Source organism: Athene cunicularia (assembly GCF_003259725.1).
Source record: "Athene cunicularia isolate RWA chromosome 19 unlocalized genomic scaffold, athCun1 chr19_part1, whole genome shotgun sequence".
In the NCBI taxonomy this organism is placed as follows: domain Eukaryota; kingdom Metazoa; phylum Chordata; class Aves; order Strigiformes; family Strigidae; genus Athene; species Athene cunicularia.
In genome coordinates, this window is record NW_020799124.1 from 2720598 (window position 1) to 2739842 (window position 19245).

At 37.0% G+C, this 19245-nt stretch overlaps 1 protein-coding gene across 8 annotated transcripts in view; it reads left to right on the forward strand.

Moving 5' to 3' along the window:
* Positions 1–19245, forward strand: part of BCAS3 (BCAS3, microtubule associated cell migration factor) — a 371871-nt gene that overhangs the window by 50400 nt on the left and 302226 nt on the right. For all 8 annotated transcript variants that reach the window (XR_003399716.1, XM_026861420.1, XM_026861421.1 and 5 more), the window contains exons 7-10: positions 293–400; positions 4566–4642; positions 17245–17321; positions 19065–19148. Coding sequence is in view for 7 of the 8 variants with exons in the window: in XM_026861420.1 (XP_026717221.1) it covers positions 293–400; positions 4566–4642; positions 17245–17321; positions 19065–19148 (346 nt within the window). In the remaining variant the exon portion in view is untranslated. The remainder of the gene's footprint in view (positions 1–292; positions 401–4565; positions 4643–17244; positions 17322–19064; positions 19149–19245) is intronic.

Below are 19245 nucleotides of genomic sequence, written 5' to 3' on the forward strand. Positions count from 1 at the left end.
ACTGGTCAGATCTACTGTTCCAAAGTCTTATTTGTGACAAAGGAAACTAAGTGCTTGATAATTAGTTCCATGATACAGGTTCTTGACCACTGTGGATATCATAATTTAATATTATTCATACCTTCCCTTAATGTAGAATGTTTGTATTGACCTTTTCTTCTCCAGCATTCTGCTTAGATTCCTGGGTTTTTCATTTAGCATGCTAAATAATATAGGGAGGCTGAAATAATTTTGAAGTAATACTACAAAAAAATCTTTCTTTCCATTAAAATCTTTTTTTCATTCATTTTAGCACAAGCCCACCTTACTGCTGTGTGGACCTTTATTCTTTGCGAACAGGAGAGATGGTCAAGTCCATACAGTTCAAAACTCCTATTTATGATCTGCATTGCAATAAAAGGTAAGGATGTTTGCTATACATTCCTTCTGTGTTAGGGCATGTAAAATTTCAGTAATGAGTACAATTTCTGGTGTATGCGCTCCCTGACTTTATTATTTTGTCTTTCCTGTAAACAAAGCTTTGATTCTTCATTTCTCAAGTAATATTTCCATTTGAATGTGACAATATGCTTCTCCAATGGCTTTCATTTAAGAAGCTCAAATCATTTTGCATCTGAAATCATTTAAGCTTCTTCCAGTTGTGACGAAGGTGAGCAGGAATCATTGGAATCCTCTACTATCCACCTACAGATGGAGAACTGGGATCACTGAGAGTTTAAACAGTATAGAGCACTAAAGGGTTGATGTCTCGTCTCTTTGTGTTCCATTGTTCTGTCACATATTGCCTTCCTGCACATACAAACAATTCCTAGTGTGCAGTCTGTGTTTTACATGAAATAATGTTTCTGTGAGTCAAATAACAAAGCAGCATCTCTTAGGTGGGATAACATCATCTTAATTTCTGAGGGAAAATGGCTTAGAATGCTGAGCGTCATAGAGTTCAAGTAGAATAGAATCTATAGTTTCCAAAGAATCATGAGTTCAAATTTTTCTTAATTCACTTTAGATCTTTATCTCTCCAAGACACACAAAACTGAACACCCTTGTAGTTTACAGCATCTTTTTAAGACAGAAGAGAAAATGCAGTATCCCTACATGAGGATCTTGATCCCTCAGCGCTCCTGATGAGAGAATTGGATGCAGTGACTTTGACCAAAGTCCATGATTTTGCTGCTTGCTTTAATGCTTCCTTTCACCCAGCCATTCCTGTTACCAGTCACTGCGTGTCTCTAAATACCTGATGGAAGTTGTGAAATGTGATTCATGTGCAAGATGTAGAGTGCTGAATGCAGAAGTTACTGCATTTGGCAATACGTGTTTTCTTGCCGGAATAGATGGTCTTCAGTAAGGAAAGTGACATAATAACACAAATCATTAAGAACAAACCAAGACATCAGAGTGATATGTTTTATGTGCCTGTTTTGTATGACAGTAAGTAGCATGCTTGTGTATGTGAAGACCACAAAAGATTATGAGCGTGTATCAAACTCATGCAACTGAGGGAAGTTAGCAGTGTTGGAGATTGGATGGGGGGAAAAAAAAAAATTAAGTAAATATATATAAAACCCCCTCAACTAACTCTAGAAGCCACAAAGGTTTTGTTAAACAGACATTTGTCTACCATTGTACCATCCAAATCTGAACAGTAATGACTACACTAGGTCAAGTAGAAGTTACGGAAGAAAAGCGGTATGACTGAACAAATACCCTTAATACCACAACTAATCTAATAATGAGGAGGATATTTTGGTGGTGTGAATGTTTAAAGTAGGAAAGGATGGTCGTTTTTGTTATCCCCATCAATCTGTTTATTGTGGCGTGTGGGTATGCTTGTTATATCAAATACCAGTTTCACGGAAGTGGTTGAGTTGGTGAGAGTTGAATAGGTCACTGTTCCTTTAAAAGCTGTCCGAAGGAGTTCAGTACTTATCTGTGCAACTGTCCCTTGAAAAATTTAAAGTTCCCTTGTGTGCAGTGTGTTGATAGTAAATCTTTCCAGCCTGGCCTCCTAGCAGAAGAAAAATCCAATTGTAAAAACAGTCAAAAGGCAAATCATCATTCAAAGTTTCTCCCAACTAAAAAGTCTTTCCAGGTGCTAATGTTTCTTTTCCTAAGTGGTAAAAGTGGAAAAGCTACTTCAAAGCTGTGTGGCTGTATCCAGGGTAGCTGCTTCTCTGGAACGTATCAGATTTTGTTATTATCCAAGGAAAGCTCACTATTTCAGATTGAAAATGCATTAAATGTGACCAAGTGCAGCGCTAATGGTGCGTTAACTGTACTATAGCCTAATGGAGTTCAAAATTTGAATTTAAAATAAAAACTTGAGTTGCAGAAGAAGGGAAAACTGTTTATTATTTATGTATTTATACTCTAGAATCATCCATCTGGTAGGTTTCCTTTATGCAGAAAGACAGTACATTTTCAAAGAGTAGAAAACAAAAATCTACAGGATTTGGGGATATATGACAACCAAATATAAATAGGGTTTTCTGTATGCGTTGCACTTGCACATGCATTCAAAGTCCTTCCATTATTCATTGGTTAACTTTCTTTTAGGCCTTGGGGAAGAAGCTAGAATTTATACAATTTCTTTTGGTTTTGTCTCCTGTAGTTTAAGCAATTGGAAGATATGTTGCTTGACTAAAACTACTATTTTGTCCAGAACTAATAGTCATTTATATAAGCAGAGTTTATAAGTTCTAAAAACTGAAATTTATAAATCCGAACAGGGTGGGGAAGCATATTTTTCACAATGAGCGAGCTACAAGCAACTAAGAAGTCCTATTTTAATTTCTTGTGTGCGACTTAACACATTTGAATCCCTCTTGCTGAGTTACGTGTTCTGCCCTCTTCTTTTGGCAAGTAAACGGCTCCCTCTGAAACTGTACGTGTGTTTCCTGTTCTAGGTCTGTAAAGCTGTGAACATGAGAGACTTCTGTCCGATAATGTCCCTTGATTTTTACCTTCCTTCCAAGAATTTGTACTTGTTTTTTTTTAGATAGAGGCATACTGATAAACAGAGCAGCGACAGAATCCCAGGATAAGATGTTGTAAGTCCTGAAAGAATTGGAGATACAGAAGAGCGCTTATTACTTTAATCAGCTTTTGTATCAGGCAAATAGAAAGTGGCTAGTGCAACACCAGCCTATCTGGTAGGCTTCAGGAGACATCTTGGGAACTACAGATCCAATCTACTTTATTTGGCGATTGTGTTGGTAAAAATAATAAGAAAGTCTAATAGCAGACACATAGATAAATCGTGCCTGTTGGAGGAGAAATACTACCGTTTTCTAGGTGGAAATTGTGACTCAGAACTTACTTATATATCTGAAAACATAAGCAAGCATGTGGGTAAGGCATGTATTTTGATTTTAGTGTAGTCCTTTGCCAAAGAGTCTTACAGGTATTGAGCTCTCCTTGGATAAAAAGGAGGTATTCTTGTGGCTAAACAGTTAAAAATAGGGAAAAAACCCAGGAGGACATAATGGCTGGTTTTCATACTGGATGTGTGTTGAGGCTGATTTGATTCATCATCGTTTTAAAGATTATTATTTTACACTCTAATGTGTAGTCATAACTTTCAGATAAAGCATTAGGTGTGTATTCTAGTCATTGAGAGATGCAATTAATTTTTTGCCACATCATATCTACAATTCAAATTACTAGAATCACATTTAATGATGCTCCATATTGTCAGCTAATTAAAAAAAAAAAAACTGTCTCATATTCTTCCTAATGAGAAAATAATCAGATTCTTAATTATGTTGTATTGCTGAATGTTCCAGATAGCTGGTTGATTTTATCTGTTTATTTGTCAGCTTCCCAGGTGGCTCTTTCGTTTCAGGAGTCTGAGCGTTTGGTTAAGGGAAGTCAGCAATGCAGGTGAAGATGTATCCTAGTTACAAAGCTTTCAAGATGCTTCACTTTCCAAATTTGCATCTTTGGCCTCTTCGTTTAGACAGTACAGTGTTTCAGGCATAGTTATCACATGGCTTCTGTTCTTTGTTTCAAATAGCGAACACTTATTTTACAGTAGAAGTGTACATGTACAAGCAAATACATAAACACACACCTATGATTTTGCCAATTGACACAAATTCTGCTTCTCACAACTGTATTTGTGTGCTGATGGTCTTGATACGAAAAAAAAACCCACCCCGCTTTTCTAAATAAGATGGTTTAATAAATTTGCAATGAGATGGGCAATGGGATTATTTAAAATTTAGCTTGTGTTCTACCGATTGTTGATTTGATTGTTATTTGAGTCATTGAAAGTAATTCAGGATCCTTGCAATTCCATTCTTTCTTTTTAATGGAGCTTTTACTGCAGGAGGTATATCATAAATATGCTGTGTTGTTCTGTATCAGATCTGTGTACTTCCTGAAATGAAGGTTATGTGGTAGGGATGAGAGAGAATCCTCAATAACTGCCATGTATTGGTAACCTGGCAGTTTATCACTGTGGAATTTATATTGATGCTTTTGAAATAATTACATTTAGATATTGAATCTTTAAGCCAATGCATTTAATGTTTAAAGTACACGTTCCATTTCTGTGTTTACAGGATACTTGTTGTTGTCCTGCAGGAGAAAATTGCCGCCTTTGACAGCTGTACTTTCACCAAAAAATTCTTCGTTACAAGTATGTATAACAATTGGGTTCAGTCTCATTGCTCTAGTGGTGGAGTAAGATAAAACAGATTTTTTGTGTGTGTGTTTTTTATTTCTGAGTCCTCAAAGCAGGTCTCCATGCCTTCATTTGGAGTTTTAGGAAATCTGTGGCTTTTAAAATAACCCCAAATGTTACTCTATGGATCGTTCTCTTTTGCGTATTTATTATTGCCGTTACTAATTGCTAACTGTTGCAAATAAATGACATCCATAGGTAGCTGAGAAATTATTTTGTTCATTTTGCACAAATATGTGCAGAAGTTTCATGTTTTGAGCTCAGGTTGTACACTTAAGCAGCAGTTTGAAACCACATTGACAGCGATCTGCCTGCATTTTTTCTCGTTCCTTAGGCACAGGTACTTTTTTTTCTTTTTTTTTTTTTTTTAAATGTGTCTTAAGCAGGCCCCAAAGCTCACACAGGTCAATGAAATGTAGTGGAGAAACTATAGGCAGGTATTTGCTTGCAGGTGCTTTCACATATATCTTGAACATGAAGAAACCGTTTGCTCAGACTCCCGTTTATTCGTCTGTACCCAATGACTCCCCTCTCAGTAGGAGGCAATGGATTGTAAGGGTAAGGTGCTCTCCAAAAGCTGTTCCTCCACCCTGAGTCCCTTTGCTGCCTCAACATCTGTGACACAGTAATTGATACGTTAGTAGAGAAAAATGTTTTTCTGCTGCCTGTGCTCTGCTCTGTCACAGGATGTGATTAGGATTAGGATGTCATTTACCTGCTCCCAAGACTGTGTGTGTTGTAATGCTAAATACCCAGAAAGTATTCACCTCCTCCCCAAAATACTTTTTTTTTTCTGAGCAGTTAGTGACTAGTTCTACTGTTTATCAATTAAAACAGCCTCTTAAAATCTGTAGATTACTGAGGGATCATAATTTACTTTGGAAGGGTCAGTTTTTATTGTTAAAAAGGAGAGTCTGAAATTTTCTGGATGTATTTTCAGTCACAGTTGGAAAAGTTCTAAATTATCTTCTTATATTATTAGTATTTAAAGAAAAAATCTAGTTAGGAGAAGCTGTTTCTTGCAGTAGTTTGAAGAAAAGCAGCTTTATGCAGTAATATTCAAGTTGCCAATAGGTGTCAGTTTCTTCCTATACATGGATGTAAGATACTGGGAATCTGCTGGGGTTCAGTCAGGAGCCAAATGGGACGGGACTTGTTTGTGCCCTTCTACTCCTCACTCCTCCTTTTTATTCCACCAAAGAGAATTAAGATGTAAGTGGTGCTTATATTTTAGATCAAAAGCAAAAAAATAAAAAGCCCTCAGTGATGTATATATTTTGTCAGTTCTTGTGCTTTTCTAATTCCAGTTATTGTTTTTTTAAAAAAGATACTGCAACTTGTTTTTAAAAACTAATCCACTGAACTGTATTTTGAGAAACAGGTATCCTATTCCTAACCAGAACTTTTGATTTGCAGTGCATTTCTGTGAAACGGTGATGGAATTTAAGAGGATAAATAAAGCTTTTGGAGATTTTATTTTTTTAAATTATTTGAAAATCCAAACTCCTGAAATGTCATTATTCACAGTGTATTTCTCCAGTTATGCTGTGGTTTTAATACAAGAAACTCAAGATGTTCTCAAACTTTTTTCTAGTTCTGGGGTTCCAAAGCTTGGTTAAAGACACTCCTCGTTTTGTCCTGGGCATTTCAGAAAGCTGGGGGACACAGCAGTCGGCTGGAGCTGCTGCCACCCCAGCCCTTCCCCTGTCCCCACCCCAGCTTGCCTGTGGCCCGTGATGGCATGGTACTGAGCAGAAAGACGTCTGCTTTTTTTCCTAGATGAATGGGTTTCTTGGACCTGTGCTGGTGAATAGTTGTCCTGAGGATTTTGAAGCTTAGTTGTTTCACTTAATAGCTTATGCTATCAAGCGGGTGTTACGCTCTGGTATGTTGAAGGCTGCAGTAAAGCTTTTGTCTAAGCTTTCAGATTTCGTATGTGCTGAAATCTCTTTGACCTAAAAGTATATCTTTAAAGGCTTAAGTTACTCTGTGTTTGAAATTTGATGTAAATGAGCTACCTAGTTAGCTGTGTAGATTTTTGATAGTCAGCCAACTGGCCAGCAACTGGGCTCTTTTGCTACGCTGCTTTTTTTTTTTTTTTTTTTTTTTAAATTTAGGAAAGGGCAGTGTCAGTTTAAACTGGAAAAGTAGAACTCTGTGGAAAGGAAGCTCAGCAAAAGGTCTTTTAGGCCTCTTTGTTTCCATTATTGAAGCATCCCTGCTCAGCAGGACAGTCAGCTGGCACCCCATCTCGACCCATCCTCAGCTGGACAGAGGCAGTAAGAATGTCACTGGCTGCCCAGAGGATTTTTTTTGTCATGAAGAAGGTTCTCAGCTGTGTTACCTGACTGCTTTTGGTCAGAAGCAATGGCACAAAATGTCAAAAATATTATGTGAGGATCGCTAGCTCTTCAAAGACATTTTTGTTACCGTGTAAACCGCTGTGTAGAAAAAGAAATATTTCTTTCAAGAAGATTTGGTGAGGGTGTGGAAATCACATCTTCCATCCATATCAGTTAAGTGACCTTGGAAGCCTTAGAACCTCATTGAGATAGCTAAAGAGCAAACATAATTAAGCTGAAGCTCTCTTCCATTTTGTTGACTATTTATACATAGAAATTAAATGCAGAGTGTACAGTTAAAACCAGTGTCAAGAATTCTGAAGTTTGGTGCTCCTCAGAAATGCTAATGCAGCTGTGTTGCACATGAGTAGTATTTGTCTTTCTGTTTTTGTTTTTGTGGTTGAATGTGTAGCTTAATATATTGTTGTAATAAATATACCATAAAATATTCAGGATGTAGAACATGGTCAAGTTTGTGCTGCCGTTGGAATGTTTAACTCCTGCATTTCCTGATTTTTCTTGAGCAAATTTGACATAGTACTAATCTTTCTTTTTCTGCATGTCATTAGATGGAAATATGCTGATTTGACTTGGATGGCAGAGAGCCAGCACATTTTGTTTGTGCCTTTTGTAACAAAAACTCAGTGTTCAGGTGCTGCAGTCTTGGTATGTGAATTTAAGACAGGTGCTTAAACTTAGAGAAAACACACTGTAGATACTGTAGAAAAATTACCAGGATATCCTATAATCCACCCCGTGTGGTATTCTTATTTTTAAATATCTGCTAAGGAAAGGCATAGCATCAGTCTGCAAAGAACTCACAGCAGTACCTCTTGTATGGATCTCCATTCTCTACTTGCTTTCGCTTGGAGCCAACTCGGTTTTGTTAAGAAAGGGAAGGACAAAGCCAGACAGTAATTTCATATCCTTCACTGACCAAACTTCAGAAATTCATTTGATACTTACAATAAGAATGTGTTCCCTTTGGTAGTTGTGAATGTCAAGGTGTGGATTTTAAATAGATTTTTAAATAGTTGAGTTTTATTGTAGTTAAGATTTCCTTCAGAACCTTTTTCTGAATACTGCATGTGAATGAATGATCAGAAATGAAAGGGCTGTAGAGGCTTTTATTCCCCCTACTTTGCTCTAAACAATAGATGCAGAAATGCTGAATTTCATTGATTTCTATTACATCAGTGTTCCTTCATCCCTTCTCCAAAAATGCTTACTTAGTGGAACATTGATGATTATGAATATGGCCTGATGGATACTTTCTTCTCTGTAAAGAATATCCTTCCCACCCCCTGGGCCCTAAGTAAAGATTATCACAGATAACATCATGCATGTGGCATCATCTTTGCGTCCGATAACTAGTGCCTGCTCGGTTTCTCTGGCCCTTCCACTCCTCATATTGATATATTCTCCATCCGTTATACTCTAGGGATGAAGACAGTTATTGCAGCCATTAGCTGGCACCACATTTCTATTGATGCTGTACAGCTAGAGCCTTAAGAGGTAATTTTCCAGATTTTAGTCAGAGTACTTTATTGTATATAAAGTCTCAAAAGACTTGCCTAACCAAAAGCCAAAAATTATTCAGTGTATGTTAAATGCACCCCACCTGCACCTCTCAAATAAAAAACCCTCCAAAACCAAACGGTGTTTGATACTCTAATCTGCAATTTGGATTTGGTGTTCTTGTTTTCACTGACATTCACATGCAAGAAATCTCGTGGTTTCAGTTTGTCACAGATCTGATCTGGAAATCATCTAGGCTGCTTTTGTACATTTTTGTTAGATTTGTTAGAATTCCTTTTCCCTGATCGGCACACAGGGAGCAGTTTGATCTCTTTGCTTTGAAGTAAAAACACTGGATGTCTTAGGAAAAGGTTTAATGCCTGAAGAGTTACAAACAGAACTTCTGGAAGAATGTACGTTTCCCTTCCCAGCTGTGATCAGCGAGTGGCAAGTTATCCTGGATATCCCACATGGTGTAATAATGGATAGGGTTCCTCTGTGGAGGAAGACTCTTCAGTTTAGGTTGAAAGTCCTTAGGGCAGGTGGGAAGTGAGCTCCTGATTCACAGTGTTTTCTTGATCAGTGAGAGAAGCCAAGTATGTTCCTGTGAATTGTATGTAAGCAGTTTTTATTTTTATATACACACACACACACACACACACATATATATATATATATATATATATATATATATATATATGAACACACACCCCTTCAGGTAATTTATCTGCCTTCCCTGAGAAATACTGGTTTGATCTTGACTTTGCTTTTTAACAACATTATTTATAAGAGTGTATTTTTCCTGAATGTGGGAATCAGGGTATCACTATCAGGCTAAAGCTGAAATAATTTTTACAAAGGTCTTCAGGGCGACTTGGTAGATTTATGGAAATAAATGTCATATTTGCTTACAGGGTGTTTTGCTATATTGGAGGAAAGTGTAAATACAACAGAAAAATTGCATAAAGACAGAAAGTAGCCGTTGGTACCCAAGATGTATATCTATCATATCTCCTGGGTTTGACAGTTTTAAAAATTACGTGTATAACAGGAAGTGCTGTTTGTTTCTGTGCAAGTTATTTTTATCCAAATCACCCAAATCCTTAATGTTAAAGGCCAAAACAAAGCCGTCTTACATTGTCTGTACAGAAACAGCAACCTCTATAGTAACATTGTTAGTTATCACTGTCCCATTCTCTCAACAAGAAAAGAAAGTAAACCCGAGATTAAAACATTGTTTGTCCTGAAATCAGTCAAATTTGTGCTAAATAAAACAGTCAAGCCTAATGAACATTAAAGGTCACAGATATTTTTAGCAAAAGCTTTGGTGCTGGTCTTAGACCTATAGATTAAAATACTTAAAACTGCCCTGATAGAACTGACGGGGAAAGGAGGTCTCTGTAGTAATAGTGATAATAGTAGTAATAATAGTAGCAACAATTATAGCAATAATAATAATAATGATAATGACAATTTAAAAAAAAATTAAATGTGGTCCTTCCGCAGGCTTGTGGGAGGGAATTCTGTTGTTCTGATCCAGGATAGCACAAAATGCAACTCGTTGCAGGGCTGGGTCTGTTGTGAACATGACATTTATTATCAGTATTGCCCTGCAAAGGCAGGTGAGGACGGCGTATATAGCATTTGTGGCTTTACTTATTCACTTTATTTCTAGATGGGGTTTTTTTAGTGTTTTACTAGTGATAATGCCACTGTGATTTAAAATAAATAAATAAAAGGCTCTGGATGGCAAGCATGATTTCACAGTAGGGTGCATCCTGATGGTTTGCTCTTTTGCTCAGTTTTTATGGGTGATACTTAAACAGAAGGAAGTACAAGAACAATAGAAGAGTTTTGGAAAGTATGTGACAGTGTGAGAGTAATAACATTTACATAGGGCCTTTCATCTAGAAGGAACCCAGAAGAATTTATAAACAATATTACTTTATACAGTTTAGAAACAAATAAATTTGGTTTGCTTGGTGATACAAAAAAACCCCCAAACCCAAGTAAAAAATATTAGATAAAACAGCTTATATGATTTGTTTTCCTTGAAATAAACAATGCTTTTGCAACAACAGTATCACTCTACCCATTATTTATTATATATTCCCTTTCTGTGCTCTCTGTCATGGATCTGTTTTCTGGCCGCTTTGGACTGCAAGACTTAAGAATGTAGTTTTGTAATTTCATTACTACAGAGTGCTGTGTATTTCATAAGACCTGGAAAAAAAAAATTACTAATTGATTATAAGCTACATCCAGTGACTGAAAAGTAGCATAGCTTTAGTGGGTTTTGTAGTTAATTTTTTAAAAATACCCACCACCACTGCTTCACAGATTATTAATGTGATATCTGGCAAATACCTCGAATGATTAAAAGCAAATAATTTTGGTTGAGAAGTTCTGTATTTTGGAATTTGGTCAGAAAATTGTGCTTAAAAACACTGTACACTTAAGACAGCATATGTCATTTTTAATGAACCTCTCCACACACTGAAACAGCAAAATCTTTTTTTATCCTGTAGTCTGCTTTCTCAGTCAGGTTTCAGTTAGTTTTGCCGTAGGATGTAGGTTAGGCTTGGAGATCTCTGCCCTGACCGGCGTTCCTTGTGTTTGCTGTGTCCTGTCCCAGTGTCATATTCATCCTCAGAAGAGGTGCAATTTCTTCCATGGTTTGCGATTACAGACAGAAACCTGAGAAGATTTTATACGAATACTGTACATACCTATATAGTGTATAAACACAGAGAAATAGCTTGAAATAAAACTGGCCAACACTAGTAACATTCCTCACAGACACAAGGTGTGGAATATGCATTAAAAAAATTACAGTAATTATGAGGATAATTCTTAAAACTGATACCAAAAAAGGGTGAGATGTATCGGTGCAGAGGAAATCAGAATTGGGGAAAAGAAAGCAGTGGAAATGATGGAAAAAGGAAGTTTTCCTATTAAACTGACAGGAAAAAGAAGACAGAAAAGAACAACTTACTAAAATGGTTTTCATTAAAAAGTAAAAACAAAGTCAAGATAGAGGGGATGAAAGCCTGGCAAATATCACAAACAGATTTTTTTTTTTTCCAAGTATTTATTTTCCTAGACTGTAAAAGTAAGTGTAAAGAATAAGAGCTCTTAAAATACGCTGTGAAATTTAAAAACAACTGGTAGTTTCTTAAGATAAGTGTGTTGGGATGTGTTTGAAGAAGAGCAATGTTCTGGATGCTTCTGATTCGGCTTTTTTATTCCCTTTTAGCTTTATTCATTCGCATGTTCATTTGCAGCAGTTTACCCATGTCATTTTACACTCTGTTTTAGTGAGGCCTGAGAAGGAAATGTAGCTGTACTCTGAGTAAGGAGCCATGTTCCGTTGTGAGTACGTTGTTATGTAAACTGAAAATAAGTTCTGACTTAGCTCAGACAAGTTCTGACTGTTAGCGTCAGATTTTTCTGGACTTCGCCATGATAAGATCGTCTTTAGCTCCTCATTAGTGGAGCCATTCAGGCTGTGGAGGATGTTTCTGAGGAAGGACCAAACTAAAAATTTACAGCCTTTAACTGTGATGGTGCTTGCTTCTGGGGGAAAATTCTTATTAAAGTACCGGTCCTCCACCTGCATTGGGTAATTTTTTTTAAACAGGTCTTGTTAGTATGTATTATATTTGGTGTATATATGCAGGGTCCCCATGACACATACATCATCCATACCTCATCAATGAAGAGGGCAGGCGTGCACAGCGCAGCCAGAGAGACTGAGCGGACTTGTAGCGGTGTCGTGGGTAACAGATGCTCCTCCTGGAGGACTGCTGGCATACCTGTAATCTTTGAATTGCTTCTGGGATTCCTCCAAAGCTTGTGTGCTTGGCTGTGAAGTAGCAAACTGCCAAGTTTTTATGGATATGAGGAATCCCTGCAGTGTTTAAGCCCCCAACTCTCCATCCTAAACTGGGCTTTTGGGTTTTTATATATATATATATATATATATATATATATACTTCTATATGTATGTATATTTTTTTAAGCTTTTTTCTTATAAAAAAGTTGTGGAGCTTGATGAAGAGCTGCCCCAATAGCAGCAGTTCAAGTTTTAATAGTGAGATGTTTTGTGATTTATTGGCTTAATCTCTGTTAGAGCTGACATGACTTTTAATGGCCCTGTCCCTCTTAACAGTATTTTCCCAATGCGCTGTTTGTTTAAAAGCTAAGTGGGAGGAGAAGCATGCGTTGCTTTTCTCTTCTTGGCTGCTCTCTGTATATTCACACTGCTATTACTGAAGCTAGAGGATGGGCTTTTTGAAAACCATTTAAGAAAAGGACTGGCCTTTTAGTTTTCTGTAGGAGCATAGACCAATGGAAAGAACCAGAGAAGTGGATATTTCTGTAAATTTTCAAAGATGAGTAGAGGTGATTGGGTTTATTATGGGTGTAAGGATATGAATCTCCCAAAGGTGGTGGAGATTTTTATAAAAGTAGTTGAAAAATAATGTAAAGTAAACATGCCTTCTCTTTGCTCACTCATTAAGCAAACAATTTTCTATCTCTTCGGAGAACTTTGTAACTTCTAGGATTCCTATATACTCAGTAAAACCACATATATAAAGTCAGCACAGCAACAAGTAACCTAAAACCATCTTTGAATCCAAATAATCACAAACAATAGGCTTATTTCAGATTACAATTTTATAATTTAGTTATGAAAAAAAAATGGGAAGAAACTAAGGAACTGTAAGGCTAAAGAATTTTCCTGTGGTACCGTTTTGATGTAGGTAACACTCGCGTATTGTAAATGGAAAAAACAAGGCACAGAAACTCAGGTACCAGGATGCTGCCTGTAAAATCCTCAGCTGGTAGCCAAGTCCCTGTTTGGAGGGAGCCTTGAGCCCATTTCTTAATCATCAGTGTTGCTTAAGCCAGCACTGGTTGGACTCCTTGGTTGTAAGAACTTAATCAAGACTTGCACTTTGATTCAGATTTTCAAAATAGTGTTTTTCTACTTTTGCCTTTTCACAGCTTTCAAGTAGCACATTTCCTCTGTGTGTCATTATAAAGCCCACAAGGAGAGAGTAACTGTACTTAAAAAAATTTTTAAATAGTTTCCAGTAGGTTTTCACCTATACTTTTGTGGGTGATGGTCCCAGTAAAGCTTATTCTAAGATCAGATAGTTTTTAGTACTTGCTTGCTTTGCTGTACTTTTGGAAGGACTTTCCCCGAGTGATCTTTTCTTGGATGACCTCTCCATTCTGTCATTAAAACTTGGAAACTTTGGTCTTCTTGACAGTTAGTTCTGCATTCTCATTATGTTCGTTCTTATTGTAAACATGCTAAAGTTGCTGCTGTTATTGCTTAGAATGGATTTTTCCTCAGTTGTTTTGAAGTTTAGTAGAAATAGAAGTTAATCTTTAAGAGAGTTAGGCTGGTAACGATTGGACGGCTGAGCTTGATGGGTCACGCTGTGTCTGTCTTTTCATTTGCCTAGTAGATGATGTTCTGCTGACTCCAGCTGTTTTTTTGGAAAGCAGAAAAACAATTTGCTTTTCCTTCCCATAAAGTATAACCCTTTGTTTATCCTTGTACTGCTGCAAGTTTCCAAAATGCAGAGACTTGCAAAGAAAAGAAAGGGAGGAAATAGCTCTTTTTTCACGCTGTTATTCGTATCGGAGAGTAGAGTTTAGTACTGAGATGAATTGTTGACCTCTGTGGAGGTTATTATTAGAATTGGCTGATTTGTGTGTGGAGCGGTGTCGGATTGACCCAGTCCAGTTCATGGAGTGAACTACCTACAGTGGGTTTGGTGAACACAGTTGCAGTTTTTCTAAGTAACTTTTTAATTATTTAATTAATTTTTGATTTGAAGAAGCTTTTTGCAGTTCTTCGTTTTCTTCAGTGAACTGAAATAATTGAGAACAGCTCCCTTTTCCAAGCAAGATGTTTCTTTTTCTCATGAGTTGTTGAATTCTTGAGTATTGTCCTTACAGTGCATCTCTTGGCTGATACTCCTTTTGTTTTCTGCTGGAAGGATGTTGTGAGGTGCTGCAGAGTTTGGGAAATGCAAGTGACTGATTCTAAAGTCACTATAGAGATTTATATGATAAGGGCTATCATCTGACAGCCCTTATCATATGATCATATGACAGCCCATATCATACATCATATTAATGCTATATTTCATACATAAAAGGGAAGAAAAATAAATCAGGTTTGGGAGACCTGAATGTCTTTACTGACCCAAATAAGAATTGCCAAAGCAGAAGTCAGCGTTAAAACCTTACTGGTCCTGATCTATAATGTCATCGGAAGAACACGTTTGTATTTACAACCTGGGGTTGTATTTACAACCTTTTTTTTTTGCTTGCTTTGTTCCTTAAGAGGCTCTGGCTACCCACATTTTATGCACTTCTGGAATGCAATAACAATTGTGGCATCATCTCTTCAGAATTCGTTTTCCTTCCTGAGATCAAGGCAGTGATAAGGCCTTACAAAATATTCACTTGGTTTTGCTTTCCTGGCCTGAGATGGATTTAATTGGATGAATTGCTGCTTTTCTCCTTCCATTGCTTTATGACCTTTGAAATAGCTTGCTGTGATCTTTTGAATTTTGCAATACCCTCACTGCTGTGCTCTAAAAAAATGAAATAGAGCTGTTTATCTTAGACAGCGTGAACAGTGTAGCAGCTGTTTCTGCACGTGCCCAACAAAATGCCATCAGATGTGTCTTTAAATGTTGTCAAATGTCTGTTTAAACTCACACCTATGTGCTACACCCTCGCACGCACCTTTTTCACCATTTTGCAAGTCTTGGAAATAATGCAATTAAATTTTTTTAAGGTCTGTTATCCTCACTAAAAGTTCCGGACTACTTTGGGGCCTTTTCAAAAAGATATTTGCAAAAAGGTGGTGACAAATAGGTTTGCTTTTTCTCGCTGTGGTTGGCAGATCAGTAGCAAGAGTCTGACACAAGAGACGTTGGGGAAATAGAAGCTTAGCTAGCTGTGTCATTTTTTGTGGGTTGGTTTTTGTTTGTTTGGTTTTTTCTTAATATGTTGCTTCTCACAATGCAGTGTAGGATTTTATGCAGTAAATAGCAGTTGGTTAGATGTGTTTCTCTGAAATACCGTTTGCCTCATCTCAGTGCTCCGTCTGCCCGTGATACAGGATCAGCAAACCAGGGCTCCTTTAAATGAGACACACATGTCTATAAGTTTTGAAATGTTTGTTTCTTGGCCAACCAGTGAGAGAATATGAATAACTAAACTGTCTATATTAGCCTAAGAACTGATGAAAACGGAGATTAACCATTTGCTTGATAGTCCCTTCCTTCCCTCCATTCTCTCTCCTCTTATGCAATATTTCTTTTTTTTATATATACATATGTTTTAGCGTACCAGAACGGGTTTTGGTCTAGTAGATAATGTTAGGCATGTGGCTGACTGTCTTAGTTTACTGGCTTCAATCTGAACACTCAAACCTTGTTATCAGGGCTCTAAGCAGTCAACAGTTCTGTGGCTTCATCCGTGTGACTTCAGTATCTGAACTTTCAGACTCTTACCTTGACAGAGGATCCCACTGGGATCAGCCTCCTGGCACCAGGCAGCAGGGACGGTTACGGTGGCAGAGTGAGGATACTGAGGTTCAGGCACGTCAGTAGGATTGGAGTGCTAAATACAGGCAAGGGTTACACGTTGGTGTGGAAAGAGCAGCCGTCCACCCGAAAGGGCTTAATTTAAAATGACAAAAAAGCAAGGAGGGGAACACAGGACGTGGAAATAGGACAATAATAGCAATTAGGAGGAGAGCCATCATGCTACTTTTAATTGCAGCTTGCTTAAGCTTTTCATTTATGCTTAAGCATTATTTAATTGTTTTCAAAAATCTAAAATTCTGGTTTTTAAATTTTAATAGTTAATGGTGTGGTATTCTTGGTGATTGGGGGGTGTGTGATTCTTGTTTTGTTTTGTTTTCTGTTGTTTTGTTTTTTAACTCAGACTTTATATATTAAATGGCATTTAACATGGGCCTGATTAATTTTAAGCCTTGCCATGTTTTCATTCACAGCTAATTTCAGTGGCTTTCTATTATAGGTATTTTCACCTTTTAATCCTCAGGAATAGTTATTTTATGTTCATATCTGTGCATGTATCTATATCTGTTTTTAACAGTAATACAAAGGTAATGAAAAGCAGGTGAACAATGGAAACTGCCACTGATTACAAATTCTCTCACTGTGTAAAGTTAAGTGTGTGCAAAAGTATTTTGAGAGGCTAATGGCTCATATCTAGAATTATTAAAACCAAAAAGGAAATCACAATACACCCTTTCATGCCACAAAAATCTAGAAGAGCTTGAAGCAAACTGAAACTATTGACCAAAAGAAAGATGTCAATCAACTAAAATTAATTAAAAATGTGAAGATACAGAACAATCCAGTCAAACTTAAATATTGCTCTCACCCCACAGTATCAAAATGGCATTAAAAAAATGCAAACATAAGGAAAACCGAGTATTTACACATCATTAACTGTTCAAAATAGCACATCTAACCGCAGTCTTATCTTTAGGAAAAAAACCCAAGCGTTTACTGAGTGATATTAGCAATTGAAAGGTTTTTGTTTAGACTTTTTGTTTTCTTGGCAATAAATAAAATTCTTTGTAAGAAGTCATTAAGCTATTTCTGAATGTTGCCTTTTAAAACTTTTCAGGCTGCTATCCTTGTCCAGGGCCAAACATGAATCCTATTGCTCTCGGAAGTCGTTGGCTTGCTTATGCAGAAAATAAGGTAAGGAAAGGTTTAATTTCAAAAAATACTTCTCTCTTTGTTTCTAGATTTCATTCTAGCTTTTGTATATATAGGGGGGAAAAAAGAAAAGTCTCAGGAAAAAGCTCTGTGAAAAAGATGATCTGTAGAGGACCTGTATAATGATGACAGACCTAATCTTTGACCTGCACTGCTTGTGCTTTGGTATTCACATGGCCTATCTTTACTCTGCACATTTGATTTAAGCTCATGAATTTGGGGACATAAGTAAGTAGCATAGGCAGAGAAGACAGCTATCAACATGTGTTTTCAGTGAGGTTGCTCAATAACTAACCCATTTTGCATTTAAGAAGTTTAAAGCACTTATAGACACCTCTGAAAGGCTGGCAAGCGAGGATTCCTAAATTCTGTTTGGGGAAACTGAGTCAGGACAGAGCCAATGAGTTTGTATGAAACTGCACTTTGTAAATTAGGAGGTAGCATTAAAATGACCGCTTCTTAATATTGCTGAAATAGTTAGGTTCCAGGGGGGAAAAAAAAATAAAAAAAATTGTTGAATTAATTTTTCTTCTTTCCAGAGGCAAAAGAAGAAAACAGATGCCAAGCAAAACAATTATCACTGTTCTTACCCAGCCCTAGGCCAGAGAAGTGGTTGTGTATTTAAAGCCTGAAATGTTTGAAAACTTTAAATTCAGCTTCTAATGCCTTATTTTTATTTCAAGGCAGATGTTTTTTCTCCCTTCCACCTATGACTGGAATAGCTGTTTCTAGAGCTGAACCAGAAATTATCAGAGAGGCAATCTTTAGCAATGTTATTTGTTACACCTTTTCAAGCACAATTGATTTCTTTCCAAATTCAGGCCTGCCTTTCCTCTAATGCCACGCCTATGTGGTTTTGTAAAACTTAACCAGTCAGCTTGGAGTTTAAAAAGTCCTGCTGCCAAAAATATCAGCCGCTGATCAGCAGAAGAATTATGTCACAAAAGGAATTTAATTGGCTTGCGTGTTCCCAGGTATATTCACTGTGGACTTTCCCTTTCTCCCTAGTTTAACTATTTAGATACTAAAATATAAACAGGAATGGAAAGCCTGTAGAAACAAATACATCTTACAGTGATTTTTACTTTTCTTTTAGCTAAACAGGCAGCATGTTCTGTGTACAAGCAACAAATTTCTGTAGTTTTTTGCCATTTTATTTAGTCAGAAGCACAGATTCTATTGTTAGGGTTCAAAGGCAAAAACTGCTTTTGTAAGTTGCTGGCAGGTAGAAGAGTCTTGTTTTGATTTATTAATTTTGAAGGGAGGCAATATAGAGTAAACCCCATGTACATTCCTTTAATCTATTAAATGTAAAGTTTAAAGTAGCTCTTTTCCTTTGTCATTTCTTTGCTTGCTAGTCATAAAAAGCCACACTCAGATTCTTAGAATGTCTGATATTTAATGTTACATATACATGGCTAAAGCTTTTGATTATATTTATTTAAATTTATTTGTGGTATTGCTGCCAGACCAAAAATCCCACCATTTCAAAGTTTATGAATTCTTAGTGACTACTCATCTTGTAATTGAAAACTGGAGTTGAGTACGCGACAGTCTGGGTGGCACCCAGAAGATTATAAAAAGGGGTTAAGTGTCTCAGCAGGGCTTTTTGCTATTTGTAGGAAAAAACACACCACTGTACATGATAAATAAGCGCTATGGTAATGGTTTATGGGTTTGTGTAGTTTAATAGTAGTTACTTGGTTGCTGTCTTTCTTCTTGTAGCTGATCCGATGCCATCAATCCCGTGGTGGAGCCTGTGGAGACAACATTCAGTCTTACACTGCCACAGTCATTAGTGCTGCCAAAGTGAGTACATCATCTGCTGCTGGGAGAGGTTATCATGTAAGATAATTATTAGGTTTCCCTGCTGAATTGTACTGTGTGTCATCGCCCCCCCCCCCCC